Source organism: Phoenix dactylifera, chromosome 6 (assembly GCF_009389715.1).
Source record: "Phoenix dactylifera cultivar Barhee BC4 chromosome 6, palm_55x_up_171113_PBpolish2nd_filt_p, whole genome shotgun sequence".
Lineage (NCBI taxonomy): Eukaryota > Viridiplantae > Streptophyta > Magnoliopsida > Arecales > Arecaceae > Phoenix > Phoenix dactylifera.
The window spans coordinates 2,386,536-2,410,950 of NC_052397.1; the positions used below are offsets into that span (position 1 = coordinate 2,386,536).

The 24,415-nt window shown below is 38.6% G+C and overlaps 2 protein-coding genes across 2 annotated transcripts; one reads left to right on the plus strand and one right to left on the minus strand.

Annotated features, from left to right (window-relative positions):
- The first annotated feature begins 521 nt into the window (after window positions 1-521).
- On the plus strand, window positions 522-9,272 carry LOC103713366. The gene is made up of 5 exons (XM_039127099.1): window positions 522-782; window positions 880-962; window positions 5,112-5,167; window positions 5,258-5,376; window positions 8,981-9,272. The coding sequence occupies exons 1-4, from the start codon at window positions 611-613 to the stop codon at window positions 5,334-5,336; spliced, it is 390 nt and encodes a 129-aa protein (XP_038983027.1). The 5' UTR covers window positions 522-610; the 3' UTR covers window positions 5,337-5,376; window positions 8,981-9,272.
- A 4,266-nt stretch (window positions 9,273-13,538) lies between these two features.
- Window positions 13,539-16,468, minus strand: LOC103713384 (U-box domain-containing protein 21-like). Its single transcript, XM_008800294.4, has one exon. The coding sequence runs from the start codon at window positions 15,067-15,069 to the stop codon at window positions 13,732-13,734; it is 1,338 nt and encodes a 445-aa protein (XP_008798516.1). The 5' UTR covers window positions 15,070-16,468; the 3' UTR covers window positions 13,539-13,731.
- Window positions 16,469-24,415: the final 7,947 nt, after the last annotated feature.

The window sequence follows — 24,415 nt, forward strand, 5'->3', positions numbered from 1 at the left end:
GGCCTTGATTCACATCTCTAGAGAGGAAATTTTTGAGGTGCAGGAGCAAGCTTGCATATGATTCACATGAAATAAAGCTAAATTGGCTTTTTACCTGATTAATTTTAGTCTGTACCCTACTTGTACCAAAAAAAAAAAAAAAAAAAAATGCAAAATTGGCTCTTTACCTGATTAATTTTTAATGACTGGGTTGAGCTATTGGGTTTGTGCCCTGCCCCAATGAGGAGCATATAAAGAGTTTTGAGTAGATAAAGATCGAACCATCTTAATTGTCTCATCTGCGGCCATTTGGAAAAAAGAAAAAAGAAATTGGGGACTATAAAATACCGAACATGGATTTCAATTCTTTCGATTTTGGTGGAGTTCCTTATACTGTTAGACTGACCTTGAACGACAAGGAGTTTAAGAGAACAGCAGATCATTAGTCCGCATAGAAATTTGTATGCATTCTCGCACGTCCGAGCGGAAGCGGTAATCTCACCGTTAGCTTTCATGAATGACACCCTTCGCCCTTTTCTTTTCTTGCTTCTTTCATCGACGTCTTCGAAGCTCCGAGAGAGAGAGAGAGAGAGAGAGGGAGGGTGAATTGGAATTACTCGGTGGAAAAAGAATGGCGCTGCAGTGGATGATCCTGTCGTGGGTGGTGGCGGCAGAGGCGGCGGTGGCGGTGCTGGTGACCCTCCCGTCCCCGAGGCTCATCAAGTCTCGGATCGTCGCCCTCGCCTCCCTCCTCCTCCAGCCCCTCACCGGCGTCCTCCCCTTCGCCGGCTTCCAGCTCTTGGGTCCTTTCCCGCTCTCTATCTGTTCCCAAGTCGTCAATTATCTCTTTCCGATAGGGCGATAGCTTGATGTGATCTCTGTTCCCTTCTGCGTTTGTAGATCTTCACTGGAAAAACGAGCATCGACTGATCTGCGCCGGCGATGTCTGCACCACGGATGAGAGGATCCGATACGAGAAATCTGTAAGCCCCTCGCTCGATGCTTGACTTGATTTTATTAATTAATTAATAATGAGATGGGTTTTCTCAAGAACGGCGATTGGTTGCCCTTTGGCTGTTCAGTTAGCATTTCAAATTGGGAAACGGTGCACATACCTAGATAAAATTTGTGCCTTTATTAAGGAATTTTGGTCAATCTAAACGTCGGATGTCCTCTTTGTAGGGTCGGATTGTGGCAAAACATTTTTTTTGTTAATATTTCCTTCTTTCGGTGTGAAAAAATAACGATTGTGCTGCTGATTTTTGGAAACTTTCTAGCAGCGTGGATTTTCCTTGTGATCTAGGTAGATTTGTTTTTTTTTCCCGTCCGTTTATCCGTCTCAAGATAGATGTCTAGTGGGCCTGGTTTTTTTTTGGATAACACGGGTAGCATCATACAACCCAGGCGACCACCAGGCGACGAAGGATGCTAGCCAATCGGCCGCTCTATTCGCCTCCTGGAACACGAGTGACCTGAATTACCAGACAACCCTGCAGAAGACCATGGATATTGCATAGTAGAGGTTGTTCGATGACAGCCCTGGTATGACCCTAGATCCATCGGATGACATTTGTGGAATCTTCTTCGAGTTGGAATCAACACTCCTGATAACAAACTTGGCTCCGTCTCTTCTTTCATCCTTCAATACACTACCGTCGAAGGTCACCTCGAGAAGGTTCGGTGGTGGAGGCTCGCAGGCGGTTAATATCGCCCGAGGCACCATCAGAGCTGAATGGGAGCCTTAAATATTTCTCACTGTCCCAGTTCCATTGACGGACTTAGCCTGGTCATGCACTGCTGCATGGATGAGCGCCCTGTAAACTACATACCTTGGGCTCTGGCACCTATTCTTAAAAACTCTGGTGTTCCGGCTTAACCAGACATGATAAGTAATGTAGGCGCATCTAACACCACTAGCTGAGTTGATAGGTCTCTTCATAGATTCCTTCAAGTAACAAAGAAAGCTGTTGCTGGGGATGGAGAGTGTAGAAAACTGTAGTTCGTCCCTGTTAGGCGCCACATTATTGCAGCCCTTGGGCATCCAAAGAGAACATGCTCCACTAATTCCTCGACCTCCGAGCATCTATCACAATTAGGGGAGAGAGTCACCCCTCTTCTGCAAAGCACCCCCTTAGTCAGCAACCTGCCCCACTCCACCTTCTAGAGAAACAATGTGATCCGTGGGTGGATTTGGAGCTTCGAGGACCATCTTCCATCGGTCGATCGCGGCGCAGTGACTCTGTACAACTTCCTGGTTCATCACCCCTCACCTTGGATTGGCAGGTTGAGCCCCATATGCTTCTGTCCGGTCTACCTAACCTTAGAACCAGCATAGCTAGGATCCTCTCCGTCAACTGCTCCCCAAAGTCGTTGAACCGTAGCTACATCCCAACTCCTTTCCCCCGGTCTCAAATGGTCACACACCCTAAGACCCACGCTGTCCGCGTTGACCATAGTGGGTTATAGTCGCAAACGCAGGTCCGAAATCCAGATATCCTCCCGAACATTAATTGATTGACTGTCGTCGATCACCCATCTAATGTGAGCTAGTACCTTCGAGGCACGAGAGCACATGTCATGCCAGATGGAGCAGTGCCTGTTGGTCTGAAAGTCTGATACTCTGGTCTGGTTGCTATATATAGCTCTCATCAGGGCACTCCATAATTCCTTGGGCTCAAGTAGGTACCGGGCCACATGTCTAGCCGCCAATGCCTATCTCCTCATCAGCAAAAAGCAGATGCCCAAGCCTTCACTACTTTGAGGTTGACTTAGAATCTCCCAAGCCATAAGATGAACACCTCTTCTTCCATCCCGCATACCCTAGATGAAGTCCCTAAACATCCTCTCCAGTCTTTGCAGCATCATCTTGGGCATAAGAGTGTTGGCCAAAAGATACACCGAAACAGAGTTGAGGAACGATTTCACCAGCGTTGCTCTGCACATCATGGAGAGGGCACTCGCCTGCCACCCCTCCAGTCTCCTGCAAATGCTCTGCTCAACCTCGTCACAATCTTCCCTCCGAAGATGCCTCCCTGTAATTGGTACTCCCAGATATCTACAGCAGCCAACTTGTTCTCCAACTCTCAACATCTCCCTAACACTGCCTTTGAGTGTAGGCTTGGTTTTCGGGCTGAAGTAGGCAGCTGACTTTGCAAGGTTGACACATTGACCAGAGGTAGCACTGTAGTTCTCCAAAATATCCTCGATCCTCATGGTACTATCTCGTGGCTCGAGCAAGAAGCATACAGTCATCCGCAAAGAGGAGGTGGAAAATCTGCTCAGCTATCGGGGAAGGCCTATAGGCCTCCATGGCTCGAGACAAGGATGCAGCCCGAAGAGCTCTGAACAGGGCATCATCACAGATAATGAACAAATAGGTGGAAAGGGGACAACCTTGCCGGAGGCTAACAGTGGAGACGAAACAGGGGGTGGGCATACCATTCATCAGGATGGCGAAGGAAGGGGATCGAACACATCCTATAGCCCACCGGATCCAATCCTCAACAAACCCGAAACTCTCCAAGGAGTAGGCAAGGAAATGTCAGCTCATCTGATCATAAGCTCTCTCCATGTCCAGCTTGACGACCATGAGGCTTCGTCTACAAGGGGCTCTCTGTAAATTATGCACAAACTCCTGGGCGATGAGAATGTTGTCGGATATGCGACGACCACTAACAAGTATGGGGAGTGGGCCTGATTTCGGTTGGATTTTTATTGCAAGACTTTTTGTCTCAAATAAGGCTTTACCAGAACCATTTAGTTTTAGGTTCCTTTGTCATAATGTTTAGGTATTACCAATCACATTATAATAGTTATTTTTAGCACCAAATTTAATTTCCTTGTCCATTGAAAGCTCATTACTTTTACTTTGTTCATATTAAAATTCCAGTTGAGCTTTGAATTTTGTCCTCGTCTCGTGAAGAAACATTATACTGTTTTATTAGAACTTACAGTTTTCATGTTTATTTTCTTGAATATTAGCCATAAGTTAATTCTTTAGAAAGTGCAAAGCTATATGTGCTTTGAAACTAAGATCTGTGCAGCCCTAGCGTGGGGAGGTGTTCGGATTTGTGGAAATGGTTTGAAGGGGAAAAGGAAATAATAAGTTGGTATTGGAGGAAGTTCGAATTTTAATAAAGGTTTTGGACAGGTGTCTTATGACATTGGATTTATCCCTTGATAAAAACTATTAGCAAAGAGCGGTTTATGATTTAGGTAATCATATGCTCAGCTACGGTGCTTATGCATTAAGTTTGGAACCAAATACAATGAGAGGACGTTAGAAACTTAGGTATAGACTGCTTATAGCCTTGTCTGTTGGCTAGGTTCATGTGATTATAAAAGATTGACCATGTTTTGATCTAAACTGTTCTGATCTACCATTCTGTTTTTCTAATTACCCACTACCCTCATAAATAGCAAGGCTGAATACATGACCGGCTAGAGTTTGATAGTTCTTATATTGTTCTTAGCATGTCAAATAACATATGTTTTCTAATTCTTACAACCTAAGCCATGGTGAAGATGTGTGTATTGAATCCATTTTAGGCTAAAAACCTGTAAGAGACTATTATTACTTAAATACAGTAACTTGTGGTTAGGAGAGTCTTAGATGCATGAGCAATACAAATAATGATAAAAAATTACTTAACAATGTAAGCAAAAAATACACCAGCACCATAAGTGAATTGGCTCTTGTTGTTGCACACCATATTAATATGCTGCGAATCATGATATGTACCACCAGATCATTTGCTAACTTTGTCAATATGTTATATAATATGCTACAGTATGGGTTAGTGCTTTAATATTTGGGTTTTGTGTCAAGGTTCATCATGGTCTGGGACATGTAAGAAACTTAAAATACCCTGATGCAAGCTTGAGAAGGGATTTGAAAACCCTTATTTTTGTGGAGGAGGTGAAGGGATTTTGAAAGCCCTTATTTTTGTGGAGGAGGTATCTCCTTGTAAAGAGTGAATAACATCAAAAGAAATGATAAAACTTAAAATTTTTTGGATGGGGACTTCTTTAATTGAACAAACAGTGTACACATCTTGGTAGAGGCAATAGTTTTCAACTTTTTGAAGTTGTGGGGTATTATACAACTAATATGATGCCAAACTGCTGTGCAGATCTTCAAAGCTCAAAGGAATGTTATTCTGTGTGTCTCAGCATGTCTTCTTTATTGGTACTGGATCATGTCACCTTTCTCTATTAGGCATGCAAACTTTGTGCTTGTTTTTTCTCAAGAGCAGTTTTTTTTTATTTGAGCGAACAGGTGTATCTACCGTGTTTGCAAATACCATAAGGAGATAAAGGAATTGGAAGAAGTTGAGAAGCGTCTCAAAGAGCAGTAGCTTTTATAATCCAGATCAATAACCGTCAATCTATCTTGAGGTAACTGCATTCTTTTTGAGTATTATTGTGTATTTGGGCTTTTGTGAGCTCGTTGGATAAGCTTAGGATACAGGTGTATCATATGCTTAACATTAGTGCATTTATTCTAGATGAACTATTCTTCAATGTGGAAGTCATTTATTTCTTAACAAGATACTTTGGTGAGTTTCATGCAAGGCATATTGATAGGGGTGTGCAAAAAACCAGCCAAACTGCAAATCCAATCTGAACCGATCTTTTCGGTTCGGTTTATATCAGGTTCTTAAATTCGGTTTGATTTCAGTTTGAGAATGTCTAGAACCAAAAAAAGTTCGGTTCGGTTTTGGTTTAAGTTTTTAGAAAACCAATTCAAACTGATCCGATTCAACCTGACCCATGTGTATATATACAAATATATATATATATATATATATATATCATTTTTTAATTTTTTTATATTTTCTTTTATATATAAAATAGAATATCAATCCGATAAACCGAACTGAATTTTTCAGGTTGGTTTCAAGCGGTATCTATAGATGGTCATTTCGGTTTCGGTTTTGGGAAGCCGGTTTAAATCAGTTCTAATTCGGGTTTGGCTCCAAACCAACCTGACCAGACCTGTGCAGACCCCTGCATATTGATCATCAATACTAGTACTGTTTCTGGTTGTTTGATTGTTTGCATTAGTCATGATCCTTTACATGGCCAACTTCTAAATGGAGTGGTTTCCGAATTGTGAGTATCATGTTAACAATAATGTTGGCAATTTGTTGATAGTGGCATACTTGCAAGATAATTAATCAAGTTACTTATTTCTAAGTGGCATATTTCAGTACTCCTAGTCCTGGCAATTGTGTGCAGATATGATCCAAGCAGCGATTCAAATATGCTGCTTAAATCGTACTCTGAAAATGGGAAGAATAGCATCTTTTTTTTTTATACGGATGTACCTTCAATTAGTATCTTTTTTTTTTTGGAAGCATATTTCGTCATATATATCTTGGAATTCATTTTTCTCTCAGGTTTACACATAATTAATGATGGTTATTACTTCTGTTATATACACATGTACTTATATGCTTGTGTGCAGGTATATATTTTGTCTATTCTGTTGTTCTGTTAAATGTCTCTGATATCTGGATGTTATTCTATTCAGTCCAAGTTGTCTTATGAGGCTGTATATCTATTTGTCTCTACTTTGAATATTCCAAGCTGAAACTTCATAGAAAAGAAATTTCACATGCAATTGGAGGACTTCACAATATGAAGATTATCGCTTTACGTAGGCGGTTTTTGTTGTCATCAAAAGTAGTTTGAACTTAAATCATTGTGTATCTATTTCAACTTATTCTATGGGTAGACCTTCTTGAAGAATTAGGACTTGATAACCTCATACTAATGAGATCATATAGAAGTCCTATTTGAAGTGTGATTCTACCTTCTCTAGCTCCAGCCTTCAGTCTGTAGTAATCTTTACAGACTGACAAACTTTAGATCTCGAGGACTTATTCGATCTTAGCCTATTTGAGAATTATTTACATATTGTAAAGATTATAAAAAAGCATTTCTAACTTATCATAAAATACCAACATTTGGCTCTTCTCTCGTAGTCAACAAGATCATGCTTGTATTAATGTTTATATTGATAGTTTATTACAATTGAATGGGAAGGTTATATATTACTCACCAAAATTTCATACAATCCCAATAATTTATCTACTAAACCATCTGTTAGATTTTTATTAATTTTCTTGTATTTTTTGTTGTTTTTTGGGGTTATTTTTGGAGGTGGAATTGGTTTTATTTTGACAAAGATTCAAGACTTTTGAAATGTTAGGTAGAGGGTTGGAACCAGGCACACTATTTTGGGGTTTGTGTTCAGTAAGGTTTGTGAAGGTAAGCATGTTTGGGTTTTTGGAGTCATCTGTCTCTCCCACTCCTGCAATCTTTATTCTTCAACTTCTTTTATCATCTCACTTTATTAACAGTGATTTTTGGTTCTTTTAGTTCTGGAGCTATCCTCATTCCCTCGACTCCATCTCCATCAAATGTGATTTTGGTGGGTTAAAAATTATCATAAACTTTAGCTGCAATGGTTGTTTCTCATGACGGGTTGAATGGGATGGGTAGGTGAAGAGGCAGGAGGTTGGAGGTGAGGTGTGTAGAGGGGCAAAGTTGGTGGAATTCTTAGGGTGGATTAATAAGCAGATGGTAGATTACAGAGGGAGGTGAAGAGAGGCTGGCAGAACAAGGTGTTAATATGTGTGCCTTTTCTTTTCTTTTTTTTTCCGTTTTTGGTTTCCTTTTTCTTTTCCTTGGGGTGGGGAGCTAGGATGTTGTGTTGGGAACACAATCAAGGGGTGAGGACAGGGAGGTGTCGGGATATAAAGTGATGTGGCTTTTTACTTCGATAATCTACTGGATAATGAAGATCAAATTTTACCAAATAAGTGACCTTGCTTTGGATGGAGCCTGAGGACTTGTGGATTTAATTATTCCAAATTTCTCTTCTCTTTTCTGAAGGCTCCGTTCATAATTGTATAGTGCAGAACAATTTTGAGAAATGGTAGTGATTTGACTTTGGAATATAATGTTGTCTATAATATCCTACTCTTGTTGTTTTTACCTATATATCCTACTTTAGGCACGGCTAGCTGTCCTAGTTATGTTTGGATTAATGCTAACAAGTGAATATTCTTGCACCAAATGGAGCATAGATAGATGAATTATGTGCAAGAAAATCTTCTCTTGTTGTTTAGTCCATCTGCCCGCCTTTTGGGGAGTTGAGCCTTGAGTTATTGAGTATATATTCCATCGAATTGAGATTGTTTCAAATTATTAATGAACTTTCCAGTGGCTGAATGGTTCAAAGCTATACCAAAATGAATGTATTATTTAGGATTTTCTTTTCACAGATTATGTAGTCTACAGATGTTTGGTTCTCTGCCAAGGTTCACTAATTATTTATGACACTGAAATACTCATGGATTATAGGTTAATGATGTTAATAATTTCTGTTACTGGTGAAATGGCAGCTATTGATGTCTTAGCCTCTGCAGGTATTATTGCTAGGTTCATCATTATTTTGGTTCTGTGGAATTTCTAAACACCTTGTTTTTTTTTTTAGTTTTCTGTAAATGCTCGTCATTTTTACCTGTAATTTAGCTTTGACCAAGCCAAATTGTTTCTGAATTCCAAACATGTGACTGCTCATACAATTTACGAATTTCATAAATTCTTTCCTGGAATCTTAAACATATATTTTTCTACAGAAAAACATGTGAATCGAGAATTTGTATTCATGTGAACTAAATTTTCTTGATTTGTGATTTCTTTTACCACAAACGAACTTCATAATTATTTTCTGGCATGTTAAAGATATATAGTTTTCTACAGAAGGACGTAAATTTATATGAACTTCCTTTCCTTGACCTATTTCCAGTTCTAGACTAGACATTTTGTGCCTTTTGTTTCTGGAACAAATAATGTCTAGATAATATTGCTAATTCTCATGCTAAAATTGAATTGTTGCAGGCTTTGTTTTTGGTTCAGTATTATTGCTTGGCGTTTTTTGAGGAGGCAATGTACTGATTATTGTATCCTTTTCTATTTTGTTACACAGGTGAAACGGGCAGGGCTCTCATTATGAGATTCTCTTAACAATCATAGATACGGTAGATTTCAACCCACTTCATCAGTCAGAAGATCTGAGCATCATTTAAATGAATTTTCCTGATAGTAAGAGCTAATGAAGATGTGTACACTTGCTATTTTCTGAAGTTGATGTCGTTAATCCTTCTTAGAAAAGAGACCCTATCCCTGACTGTGTGCATTGCTTCCTAAACTTGTTATACAAAATTGGTCAATATTCAACAGCATAATTTGAAATTTGAAGAGCTAATCTTGCTTCGTCATATCCTGGACCCGGTTAACATAGATGACACCAATTCTACGCTTGGAGTCTTCTAAACTTATTCCGGGAGAATGGTATAGCTGCGGTATGTGTTTGATGTTATCCATTCTGATGTGATGGATAATAGCAGGTAGGGGTCCTATGCCAATGAGACCTCAAAAATTCTAATTGCAGGGGCTTTTAACAGGAACGCACCTTAATTGTGCTTACCTTTCACATTATCTCGTTGAGCACATTGCTTTGTTGCCAAGTGATGGCATATTACTGATGATATGATGCTGAACTTCCAAAACATTAGTTCATCAAATCATAAGCAGCTAGAAGCCAATCCTTGGCCACTCTTGCATTGTTAATCATGTTTGTTTGCTTAAAGAAAAGTCTCAATCAATTCTTTTATTGGTGATAGTTGGAGGCGGGCAGGAGTTATAATTGGGCCTTTTTTTTTAATTTCAGTGAATCATGAGTTATTGTACACTGAATTTTGCCCAAACAAACAAATCATGGGGTGGAATGAAGAAATAACTAACCCTTCCATGGTACAAGTATAATTTGGTTGGACATATGGTCTAGAGCTTATGCTAACTCAAGTTGGTTTATTCTCAGTTCTAGCCTCACTTCCAAAGTTGAGTGCAATTCAGTTATTTTTGAACAGAAATTAATCTAATTAGCAACACTTTCTTTAAATGAAGTTAATCTCAATCATTAAAATCTAGTGTATTTTTTGCATATATACCGCTTGTCACATATTTATCCTTTAGAAAATTTTATTTACATATATCTTTTCAAATCTTCCAATATTTGCAAGGATACACATCCCATTATTTTTTGACCTAGCAGTGTTAATAAATAACTTTTTCAGGTATAAAAATGATTTTATTATCATTTTACATTGATATTCTTGAAACAATAATACATAAATATAGCTCTATGTAATATAAGTTAAATATTAAAATTCTTAAGGATATTAATGAGAAAGGTAATGGTATCGTTTCACTCTTAAAATAAAGGTTTTAATATTGTTAGTCAAAAAAACTTGTGGGAGAGATATTTTTGGAGATATATGTACATAATGATTTTTGAAGAGTAAATATGTAATAAGTTATACTTACAAGGATATATGATGGTGCAGGAAATTTATACAGACTAGGTTGCATGCTAGGTTGTGGTTGAATAAAAGGTGGCTGAATCTACCTGTCATATAATCCATAATTTTGCTACCATTTCTACTGCTGCATTCTAATGCATTGGTGGTACGGTTATCCTTCTAGGGTTCCAGCATGTATTTGTCATTTGTGATCTCTCTCTTTACATGGGCATGCATATATATGCATAAGTATGTGTGCATGTATGTGTGTGCATGTGTGCTTGTACCATACCTGCTATTTGAGGTGATATATGAATATCCTATTTTGTGTTCCTTTCAATCACTTATGGGCAAATTAACCTTGCGCAACCTCCTTATATTAGGATTTGGGTTCCCATCTTTCATGTGAAAGAATGATTGATCATTTTTCATGATGTCAACCGTTGGATCACATCCTCCAACAGATCTTAAAGCACTCCGAACTTCTTCATTTATCCATCTATTCAGATCTCAAAGCAGCCATCCAGCGGTAGATTCATACAAGGGAAGATGAACATGCCCTAAGGAACTTATGGAATCACAAATTAATAAGATGAAAAGTGCAAACAAATACTGATTTAGCTTAAAGCTAATATATTCCAGAACTGCTAAGATTACCCGGTGACTGAGCTCTCCGGTGATGGGTTTAGACACTTGGTTAATGGATTTGAAGGGTAACCTACATGACGTAAAATTAGAAAGCTCTCGTGGGCCATCGCCCTTTGAGAACAATAAGGTTGGGTCAATTTCTATCAGTATGAACAGAATAGAATCTGAAATTAAATATGAATAGAATTGAAGTTATCGAGAAAACATATATGAATAGAAGGAAAAGCCGCGTGAGACGATGTTCGTACAGTAGTGACCCAAGTTCGATGGGAGATTAGGGAACTGATAGTTGGCGTGGAAAAGCGACCGGGCGTTCTCTTCCGTCCCCACCGTACCGCACCAAGTCTCGGCTCGAGGTCTGAAGCCCAGAGAAGGAGGGGAATCCAAGTTGGCAACCATTTCCAAGGTACATGAATTGTTGTTTCTAGCTTGTACCGACTCTAAGTTTCACACTTCCCAGCACGCAATTTGGGTGATAGAGAAATTACATGTGAAAAGGGAGAAAAAGTGCTATATCTACCGAGTCTTGCCCAAAGAAATTAAGGTTGGCTGTTCAAATACAATGGCTAGAAAAACAGTTTCAAGGAATATTGCATGCAAAAGCAATAATGGAGATATAAGTAGATGAGTAATTTCACTAGTATTCCATGAGAACAAAAATCATATGGTTTGGGCATTAGAGAAGAAAATATGGGACGGATTGTCTATTTTGTCACGTTTGTTTTAGTGCTCATCTTAAAAAAAAAAAAAATCCAAAAGTCAGAAATTCCTCCTACTAACAGAGTTGTTAGTCCTGTGATTAAAAATAAAAACTAAAAAAGAAAAGAAAATCACACACGGCATCCTTTTTCTTCTTCATTTCCGGAATATATTTTTTATGGATACGTATTACATGGCTAGATGATACACACAAAATAAATTAGTCATTTAATAAGCCAATATATATAAATCAATACATAGTTTTTAAAATATGGTGTTCACCAGCATACAATACACTATCGGATGATACATACTTAGCAAATTATTCATCTAGCAACCTCATACATACTTCCAAATAAATTGATACATAATTTCTAAAACATCATTTTCACACTACGTGGTTAGGTGATACACACTCACCATTTTTCTGATACATACTGCAAGCTTTTTGGATGCACATCTCGTAATAATTTAGTACACACCGCTAAGTAAATCAATATATAGTTTTTAGAACATATTTTTCACCAATATACACTATAAGATTGGATGACACACATCAAACAAATTAGTCATTTAGCAAGTCAATCCATACCTTTAGGTAAATCAATACATAATTTCTAAAATATGGTATTTATCAGTACCAGTACATTGTATACATATTCTTAACTTTACCTAACATAAGAAATTATATACATACTATTTCTTAGATTTCATAAACTCTTAGGTGCAAAAATTCTAAAAAAGAGAGATATTTGGAGGAGAAGAAATGGACTTGGAAAGGAGAGGGAAGACCTTATGGACATGAGAGATAGCATGACGAGAAAGAGAATGGATGGAGAGGTTTAATGAGAAAGAAAGAAGATGCCGCACATAAGTTTTTTTTTCCTTTTTTGCCAATTAAGAAAGTGACGATTTCGTTAATAGGGGAAATATCGTAAAATAGGAAGCCCACCCTATACTTTCTTCTCCAGTGCCCGCCCCATATAATTTTTGTCCATTTCATGAGGAGGAGACAAATAAGTGAAAGTCATGGATGTATGACTTCTCACAAATAACTTGTTATATTGCACCCGAAGAGTCAAAAAATTGGTTGATTTGGAGGACCACTTTATGGATATGTCACTGTTTACAAGTTAAAGAATTTACCGGTGATCGTGTGGATGCCAACTAGTGCAGTTGGTGAAATATTAAAAGTTGGATGATGATAACCTGCATATATACTAATCCCACGCTCATATTCATTTCAATCTAGCAATTTTTTATGATCCTCTGTACCCATATTTTGGAACATCTATGCTAAAGGAGACAACATAATACTTGTGAGCAATTTCTTAAGACCATCCAAATCCAATTTCATATACCTTAAATTGAGAGAGAAACAAAATTAATATAAATGCATATTCATGACTCTATACCCATATTCTCCGATCCTTATCTACAATGTTGCCAAGTGGCCATATCAGGTTGATAGACCAAACATATTACATGTGAAACTTATCCTCTAAACTATCCAAGTCCAATTTCATATTTCTTAAATTGAGAATAAACGTTGAAACAAAAATAAAATAAATGCATATTTATGACTCTCTATGCCCATTTTCTCCAATTCTCCACAATGTGGCCAATTGGCCATAGCAGGGTTGATAGTCTCAGCCGCGAACGCCTATGCTAGAAGAGACCAACGAATTACTCAGGAACTAATCCTTTGAACTATCCAAGTCCAATTCCATGTTCCTTAAATTGAGAACAGACATGGAAACGAAGAATAGAATGAATGCATGGTGTTTGGATCTCATCCCCTTAAGATCTGAAGTGCAAGGAAAAGGTTAACCATGACAATACATAGAATTTAATTATAACATAGGAAGCATAACAACAATAAGCAAGCAGCCAAACTGCAAAAAGATAAACAGAGAACGAATCATTTTTTAATTCTTTATATTTTGTACATAGGACTCTATCACACAACAACCAAAACTGAATCCCTCTTAATATCTCACATACTCCCTCTGAATCATCAGACCATCATTCAAAAGGGCCTCTTCAGCCCCTTAAAATCCATGGTATCAATGCACTCAGCCCTCCCCCGATAACCATTCAATAATTTGAGGAGATCAGTGGCCTTCTCCTTGGCTGAGCCACTGCATCCTACCTGCAAGAGAAGTAAGAGCTTCTGAAAGGCTCCTACTTGCAGAGCCTCCACCAGAGACTCACCTCTCCTTCCACCCTCCTCCGCTTCTTCCTCGTTGTAGTTCTTGCAGAGCTTCCAAAGGGCTGAGACCACGAACTCGGTCGCCATGTCCGAGACCCGAAACATCTTCTTAACCAACACCGGCATCGTGAGGGCATGCTCGTAGGCCTTCTCCCTACCCTCCTCGCAGCTCAAGAGCCCACTGAGCACGGCCAATGCCTTCTCACACATGCTCTTCTCGGAGTCGACGAGGATCTCTAGGAGCACGGGGACCAGACCCAAGTCCACGAACCTCGATGCCATCCTCTCGACGTCGGAGTTAACCATGTAGTAGGTGGCCACCAGGGAGGCCTTTGTGGCCTGGGGAAAGATGGGCTCTTTGATGAGCTTGACCAAGGCTTCAATCAGCCCCTTAGTGTTGGCCATGACCTCCACCCACTCTCCGTTGGCTGAAACAAGCTCCTTCACCACCAAGACTGCACCAAGCCTTCCGGCCAAGTCCCCGCATTTCAAGATCAACACGATGGAATCAAGAGACTCCGGTGACCCGATGTGCCAAGCAGTCTCCTCGTCTAGCGGGTGCATGAATACCAATGCTGATAAGATATCTTCCAGAACTCCAGTCTTTGAATTCTCCAAGGGACCGGCAGCAAAAGCGCTGAATGAGGCAGCCAAGGCGCGACCCGCACCATGAGACATGAAGCACCTCCGGTTCCTCTCGCTCTCCTTGGCAAAGGCTTTGACTTTCACCGCCAATTCACGGCACTTCGTCGTCTCCCCTCTCCGGCTGGCCGCAGCGATCCCTGATAGGATCTCCGAGGCTTGGGCTGGGGTCACAGGGATCTTCGGTGTGGGTATCCTTTCAATCCCATAGGAATGGTTTGCGACGCACCAATCCTGTATCATCCTCCGTATCGAATGGTTTGGTATGAGGTCCTCGACCTCGAGGTCCTGATTCGTAACGGGGCACGTCGTGTTCCCCATGTCGAGCCATGTCTCGATGCTCTGGCGGTCGTAGGTGATCCCCGTCGACACCGTCACCGGGTCCTTCATGAGCTCGAGAGAAATCGGGCAGCGGAAGTGGGTCGGGATCGACACCTCCGCAATGTTCGGGCTCCTCCTCTTAGCTAGATTAGTCTTTTGGTCAGCCTTCCGTGTCCGCCATGTCGAAGCCATGAACAAAATCTTCTGATGGAACAATAAAGCTGCAGGCAATCGAAACACACACACACACACAGAGAGAGAGAGAGAGAGAGAAGAGAGAGATTCAACTTGGGCTTTGAGGTTTTAGAATTGTGATTGGAACGAGAGGAAGGGAAGTGGGAACCTATATACATAAGTTTTGTCTAAAGAATGGGGAGATAAGGACTAAGGAGGGAATGGTTCAAAGAGGAAGGGGGGGTGTGAAGGTTTGGCTTTTGATTTGAATGTTGACCGTTGAAAGTTTGAATGTGTAAACCGCGGGGGGGAAACGGTAAAAGGCTTTCGGGTTTCTTAAATTATATGAGGAAAGACAAACTTGGGATAGGATAGTTTTGACGTCTGACCCGGTTGACCAACGGCTCGTCAGCCCGTCGGTGGAGCGGCTCAATTGGGTCTCCCTTTGGTTCTGGATGCTTTGAGGTTCTCACTTCTTACTTTTTCCAAGTCCTGACTTACGACCAGCTTAAGCTCTTCCCATGGTAGACCAAGAGATTTTTTTTTATTTTTCAAATATCCTTTCCATCACACCAACTTGCATGCATTCTCTCTTGTGGAATGTGTTCTTCAAGTAGCTTTTTCTCGAAAAATAGGTTAGAAAAAGAAAGCACTTCAAAACCAAATTCATATTTAGAAAATCCCTGCTTGGAATCTTGAATCAAATGCTGGCTCGTCTTCTAGAGACCTACGTAATAATAAAACATTTTTTTTCCCATGCTCCCTAGAATTTTATAGGTTTTGGGCTCATCTCTTGTAAGCCCGGCATATATATTATGGACACATTAATAAAACTAATAGGTCTTCGTCAGTTTTGTCAACAAGCATGCTGAAAACTACATGAGGATACTTTCTCGTTTCTTCACTATGTTTTCAACACCGTTGTCCGTTCCCCTGACATTTTCCTGATCATGTGCATTTCACTTGTCTCAAGCATCAAACCATGTTTTCTTTTGGACGAGCATAACGTGAGATCTGTTAAACAACTTAAAATTGGACTAGACTTCCAAGACCATGTAGACTTGCTTGGAGTAAAGCAGGATGATTAATTCAACCGATCTTTTCGGACGATGAATTAGGAAAATTAAGATGCCAGTCTAGATGGATTTGAAGTAATTAACCCAGTAGCTGTGCCAAAGACTTCCATCCAAAGCTTGCCTTCATCAAAGTTTAGGGCTACCCCTCGTTTCATCCCTTTATATTGCCTACACACCTTTTTTTATAATGTAAACAAATACATAAACTACTCGTAGGACTCCTGGGATTGGCCGTTGTTTCAAATGGTGGTTGTGGAACTATCATAGTCTGAATACACTTTAATAAGTGCAAATAATTGTGCATTATGGCCATATTTGGCATTTAAAAAATCGTTACATGACTTCTAGTGATCAGTGTAAACATTTTACATTTATAATTTCACTGTTACATTGCTGAGCCATTGCAGCGACTCTTAATGCCCAGTATGACATGATAAAGTATTAATATCTAAATTATTTAGATCTTTTCTCATAAAAGAAAAGGTTCCATTTGTGACTTTGAAATGGTCCATAATACTGTCTTGGTGACCTGTAAAAGTTTCTAGCCAAGCTATTTTTCTACAGCTAAAAGCATTATTAGAAATATCCGGTAAACTTGCAGCAAATTCAGCTACATGCTATTTGCTAATTGATGCAGATAAATTTGATTATGTCCATTTCATTGTAACATTTAGCCGCTACAGATTTATACACATGCCAGGTATATAGATGTAGCAATTCTTTTGATAGATCGAGAATCATTATCAGACCTCCTCTCATAAAACAAAAACCACCATCTAATTGTAGGTTTAGGCTGTATCTCTCACGGAAAGAATAAATCATCTTCTTTTATGATGTCAACTGTTTGATTGCACAAGAGTTGGAACAAAAAAATTGAAGTATTTTGAGATATGTAAAATTTATGATCCAATAGTCGAAGAGGTGAGAGAAGATCGATTCTTTCAGCTGAATATTGATCAAACCAAAGATTGGGCTCCAAGAAAAAAGCCGAACCAAGCAGCCTCTTGGTTCATTGACCGTCCTAGGTTTCTCTGAAATCTCTGTTGATTGATACGACTACAAGGCCAATAAACGTGACACCATATCTTAAAAGGCCTTGAACGAGAATAGTTTGGTCGTAGTCTTTTTTTTCTCTTGCTCCTACTAATAATAAACTATTAAATTAAATGCTGGAATCTTTTACAGGTAAAATTAGGTACGCAATAAAGTGCTGGTTTGGTCACCTCCAGAGGGAAAACCGACCTTTGAATTGATCTTTTCGGTGCTATAAAATATTGACTCTTGGTAGTTATGTCGGGTCTGGTCCGGTTCAAAAAACTGGTCCGAACCAATTTGTGGGGGTTGCAGATTTGGACCAACTAAATTCGGCTCGGATCAGGCTGGATCGGAATTATAATTCTCGGGCCGCCCTTTTTGTTTGCTGTTGAAACGGGTTTGGCCGGTTCGGGTTTTGTGGTGAGTCGTTAGTTAGGTAACCCGAGTTGATTTTGGCGTTGGAATTTTTCTTACGCGGTTGTTGGTAAAATTAAGGAAGTCAAGTATCGGCTATGCGTTCCTGGGATTGTACTTGCACAGCAATTATTATCTCCACGTAACAAGTATCGACTTTTCTTTCTCTTGGTCATCATCAAAGATTTTTCATGCTCAGAAGTAGAACAAAGTATTTTTCTCAAGTGACAATAAATGATTTATCAACTAACAACCATACAAGTCATCCACAAAATATAAAACGGAATAAATAATTATGTAGGATAATAAATAATTAAATAAAATAGTCCCCTTAAAAACCTCTTGTTTCAACTACTATTACCACTGAAGTTGATGATTAACTTTGTACCCGAAATAAGTTAATCATTTTTGTAGAAATAAAAAAAATTGTTTTTTAGCTTTGAGCAGGTGACAAATATTTTTTGTTAATCAGAAAATGATTTCATTGTGTGTGAGAGAGAGGGAGAGGGAGAGGGAGAAAAAGATGAGGGTTAGAAGGGTGCAAGGTTGATATTAGGTGTGAAAGTAGGTTCGTTCAGGTTCATTTGCATATTTGAATCTATTCAAATATAAATATAAATTTGAGCATTCGATTACTATCCATATGTGTATCTATATTTGTTAAAAAAAATGAATATAAATATGGACATATAATTATGTAATCCATATTCGAATATCGAATTCTATTTATAATTTCACTTAATTTTATATAATAATTATAAATTTTTAAGAAGAATAAATGACCATATCAACATGCTATTAACTTAATTTACCTTCCACTTAATAATTTCTTTGATTTTATGGTCATAAATTTAATTATAGATTTGTATCCATATTGATATCCATATTTTCAGTATCCAATTTATATCCATATCTATTTAAAATAAATATAGATATAAAATTTTGCATCCGACTAATATCTATATATGTATTTGTATTCGTCAAATAAAATAAATATAAAAATAAATATACTAGTATCCAATTCGGTTTCAACCCTAGTTGACATTGACATGGTTATATATACTTCATGTGAGAGCTCGGTATATCCAAGGCCAAAAAATACGGTCTAACCCATTAGATACATGATTTACCGAGACTCATTGGTTCAAAGCTAGTAAGTATGGTTTCCAATCTAACAATCACTCATTTTGCTTCATTAAGTATGTGGACAGACTTCATAACCTCAAAGTGAATCTGTAGCTGTTGATAGTTAAGGACTAGAGCATTGCAACCACCATAGGACTCCTCTAGGAAATAGTTCTTGTGCAGTGGTTCTAGTAAGCTGAGACAATCATCTCTCCTTTATTTATATATATATATATATATATAGAGAGAGAGAGAGAGAGAGAGAGAAGGCTTGACCATCACTTCAACAATCACTTCATCAACAATTGACAAGACGTATTGCCTTCACGCATATGAAACAATTGATGCATTGAAATCATAGCGTCATGCCTGCACTGACCCACCTGTCACCAACAAAAACGGAACCATCGCTATTTTATCACCCTTAGTAGCATCACCCAAAATGCGCAAGGTTATTGGAACCTACGGCCGAGCTTTTTGGGCTTCTATTGCGTCAGATATTTCCTACCACAGAAATCCAATTTCTTACGGACTTTTGAAATTAATCTGATAACACTAGCATAGCAGTTCGATGAAATATTTCATATTCGACAATCAAAAGATTGATGTTATTTGAGTTTATGGATTTACAACGGTATCGATGCTCTTCTACGCTTCTGATGTTGCTCGTTTGAGGCTATTTAATCTATATATGAGCGTAAGTCCGAGAAACTTACTTACATTGTCCATGATATAACTCAACAATTGTTGTACTTCTGTGGTCAAGGCCAAAAGCTAGAGGGTTAAACACAACTTTAGGATTGGTGTCATTCATGGCACGTGTTGAGGTCGCTCACGTAAACACCTTTAAATTTGAAATCACACTTCAGTGTATAAGTGCATTTATGTGGCTTTTCTAATTTAAATCCATAAAGACTTACTAGTGACTATATCCTCACCTTTTTAAATTGGGGTTCTTTAATTAGGGATTTTAACTTGGACAGGCTAGTCAAAACATCCTAAAGGATTGACCGAAAATATCTAAGATTGGGCTCACATTCTAGGCCCATGGGCCTATGCTTAAACTTTCAAGACTTTGGGCCACGTCCAGGGTTTAGAGACGTGTTAGGTTAGGAAGGAATTTAGGTCAATGAAATCCTGTCACAGCTCGACGGTAAATGTCAAAATCAGGATTGGGTCTGGCCAGGGCCAATACTAGTCCAACATTCTTTTGCAACAAATCTTAATGTAGAAAATCTGGGCTAAAATATTTTGTCTAGGGGTATGGCCGGAGCTTGATTTAAGTCGAGATATTTCGAATTAGCTTAATGTCGAAATCTTTGTAGTTAGCACTGGAAGGATGGATTAGGCTTGTCACACATGCAAGCTTTTCTTCTAAACTTGTGAAGTATATCTCTATTTGGCTTGTATTGCTGTAGAGCATGATCTAAAGAATTCTCTTGCAAATAGGAATCGACATTATTGATGTGATGGGACTATCTATAACTAAACAAAAGAAAATTGCGAAATCGTCAACATTGGTAGATTTGGGTACTTTGTCATCTTAATTGCATGTCTTTTGTTGGTCTAATAAAGGTGTTGAACGAATTCAATGCAATTCGTATTCAGGCACCTAATCTGCCATCTCCAATGGCTATTGCAAGACACCCTGACGGCTCGTGCATGACATTGTTCAGCGAAAGTTTGCCTTAAGTTGACCAAGGTATGGATGGATGCAGACATGTCCAAGGGCCATCAAGACTGATGGACCAATTTCAATTACCTACATGAGAAGGCTTGACCATGCTTACCTAGACTTATTTGCTCTTTAGCAAGGCCCATGCTAGGTTGAGCTAATGTTGAACTTACCAACTCTAGTGTATTTCCTATCGTCGAATCTTCGACCCTTTTAAAAACTTCTAAATCTTAACCTTCCATGTCTATTTCCTATCACACATGATGTGATAAGTTATTGTCCATTTTACATTTTACTAGAGATTTTTCTTTTCAACCATTGCAAACATTTTTGGAGGAAAAAATTGAATTTTGGAAATATTATTTTATTATTAAGGAAACGATGCAAATAACAAGCAACGATCATTACTGGTGTTACAATGAGCTATTATAACACTAAGCATGATCGAAGGGCTAAGATGGTCGGTGCGATTATTGTAATTTTTATTTTTTCGAGAAAATAGCTGCCATAATGTTATAATGAGTGTCATTATAAATCATAATAAGGTTTAAAAATGATTGCTAATAGATTGCACATTAATTGAGGCTGACACGAAAAATGAAACCAAAGGTATGTGGTGAACGGCATGAGGAATTTCTGTGGAACATCCTAATTATTTTTGGGAAACTGAAGAAGAATGAGCATAGCATCTAGATAAGCAGAACAATTTGTTTGGTCGGCTCTATGCGAAGGCTGATATGAGTCTTTTTGACGATTAGATTCATGCACCCAATTTATAGAACACCTGAATCTGGAAAGGCACATCCAGTGAGTCCGACATGTTAGGGTAAATCCAGGCAAGAATATCCTCGAGGATATGGCTGTTCTCCGATGGCCCAGAGCTATTGGGCCATGCCCTTAAGAAGTAGGGCAGCATGATCTATAGTGATAAGACTTAGGATTCGAAGCAGCACTTTCCTTTTTTAAAAGTTTTCTAAAGGAGGCATGAAGGCCTGTCCTGAAACTCGGGCAAATTTATACTATGAGGCCGCAACTAGATGTTTAAATAAGAGAAACAAAACTAGCAGCAGTTTTTTCGAGTATAACAGTGTGTATCAGCTAGTTAAGTTAACAAAGTTGCTAGAAATTATTACCAAAAATCTGGATTTGAGTCCCACCTATATTATTATAAAATTTATTTTCTCAATAAATTAGATGGAGGCCTAAAACCCTCTCCTATTCTTGAAAAAAAAAAAAGAAAAAGAAAAACAGAAAAAGTGGATGCCATCTCTCAACTCTCAAGTTTCTAAGAAATGATTGAAGCAACCAAAAAAAAAAAAAAAAAAAACCCTAAAGTCCTATATGCAAGATGAATCCATGCCATCTTTTGTATTTTTCTGGCAAGAATCAATGGGAACTTTTTATTAAAAACTATCACAAGAATAGTGCAGTAAATTGCAACCATGGTATAGGGTGCGGGCTCAAGAGAAGAATCTTCCATGCTCCATTTAGAGTTAAATTAAAAATTGGCTAGGCCATAGCTGTAGTACCTTTTCATATACAAGTGGTTGAGATGATTCAGTGGGATGATAGCTAATAATTTTAAGGAATCAAAAGGAAATCACGCCTGTCAGGCCAACCATGAAAGGTGATTAGCCCGGAGTCCCTGGTGGGGAATCTCATTAGCACCTGAGCCGACTGTCAAGCGAAGGCTTTCAACTCCTCGCCCAAGTCGATGCACAATTTCATGATATGTGAAATAGCTGAGCTGCTAATTTGTAGTCCAAATGATACATGACATAATTAGCTACGATGTAGAATGTCATGAAAGACGGATGAGTTAAACACTGTTGCAAATCATGCATGTTTTGCTAAATATTTTAAATATCATCTATGAATTAGATAAAATTTACAAAACAAACAAATTTGAATTAAAGCACATTGGGGCATCGTTGGCCCCAATGAACTAAAGAATTCTTTTATTTCAACATCAATCGAATGATTCCAATGAAATAATACGCGAGATAGAGAATTGAAGGAGTTTGTCGAACGCTCGATAGTAAAGGATGCTGATTGGCAAGAATCAATCAAGCATAATTTCATGATAAATGACACAAATTAATAGAATACACCAGAGCAAAAGTAGGGTGGTATGAAGTCCACACGGCTCGGTCTGCCTTGCAGCTTGCAATTGGCTTCACTCGATGTGAGAGTGATACTAGACATTCACCAATATGTGGATACGTGATACCTACGTATGCTGTAAGCCATACGTGTTTCCTTAAATAATTTAGACCCCACGAGATAAGATTCACACTGACAACAAAGTTACGTGACCCAACGTGCATGCAGGGCTGGCCAAACGCATGTACGTGCAGCACACGCTTTCGTCGACAAGGCGAGTTCTAAGACCGAACCAGAGTGGGTCCCACGACAGCCTTGGATGGCAGGGAAGAGAAGCATTTGCTCAACTGGTTCAGGCCTCGTTTTTAGGGCGGTCTGACCTCGCAGATGGGCCCACCCAACCCAAGCCACAACAGAGCTGTTTCCGCGTCCAACAAAGCTGGCACCCTGCCTTTGCCTCCCTCTCCTTGCCAATTGAAACAAGAGAGGCCAAAGGGGACCAGAGGAAAGAAGAGATTAGACGGCGCCTAAGTCTTCCCCTTGCCTCACCCTAACTCTTCTAAGCTTGTGGGGGACAGGGGCGGGTATTAGCTAGAATCTGGTCCTCTTTAACTACCTAACGCCATGCCATCCGGCCATGCCAACCATGGCGTTTCTTTAGTTTCTTTTCCTATTTTTATAATCCTTTGGTGCATGGGGAAATGATTTGGTTGTTACATTTATTATTTTGTTGCCAGCTTCCTTGTGTCGCATTATTGGCCATCTAGATCTATATATTCACATGCACGCATGCAAAATTTTGGACCGCCCGGCAATCTAGGCATAGTTCGTCTTCCACAAGTTAGGTTTAAGTTGGATCTACTCGGATGAGTTTGGTGTGGATAAACTAAAGTCCTAATTGTTTCATGTACAGCTAGGGCCATACAATTAGAACTATTTGGTTTATGGTAGAAGAAAGAAAAGCATGGTTAACAAAAAAAAAAAAAAAATCATATTTCGTTGGAGTTTTTGAAAGAGAAAAATAAAAGGTGATTTCCTATATTTAAAAAAAAAAAAATCTAATAATTTTTTTTCAAAAATATTCTTAAACTTTTAAATAGAATTGAATAAGATTTTTTTTTATTAAGAGTATAATAGATATTTTGTATAATTTTTTTTAAAAAAATAGATGTGAGACCCATACTTTCGATTTGCCTGAAGAAAGAACGGTTCCCGAGAGAATTCTCTTATTTTCCTATTAGCTACTTTTATTGGTAAACTAGGAAGGATAGCACACATGTGGTATAATTTTATAAGTTCATGTCTCTTATAATGATTTCGATTACCAAATAAGATGACAAATGGAAGTAATGTAGTATATATGGAGTTCATGTGAATAACAATGCTAGACTTTGAATAGGCTCAGAGGATCGGTCATCAATGTTCACATCGGGCATATCTCATATGCCAGCTCTTCATGGTCCCCTTTATGAGTTATTTATCTCCATGTACCTCGGGGAAAATGATGCATATGGCACTCGTAAAGGCGTGACCATGTTTGTCCATGACCAGGCACGGACAGGATAGAAATTTTGCATGCAACTGCACCCGACCGTCAATATATAACAAGAACCTGAGCCATAATTTTTTGGGTTTTGGAAGGGTGGGTGGAGCTGCAAATATAAATGTCAAATGTAACTTGGACATTGCTCCAAGGTGCGATAGCTGAACCACAGCTATGCAATGCCGTTTCCTTGGGACATAAATTCACGGTTAATCGGGGAATCAAGCTTTCTAACAACCTTGTTTGCTTCTATCTTTTCATCTGAATTACACAATGTGTTAAAATAGTACTCCAGAAATATAAATGTATCATGATTTGAATACTTGGTCACATTCAGGGTAGATCTCCACTCAAATTTAGTTAAATCTAAATTGGATGTCGAGAGTCTTATAT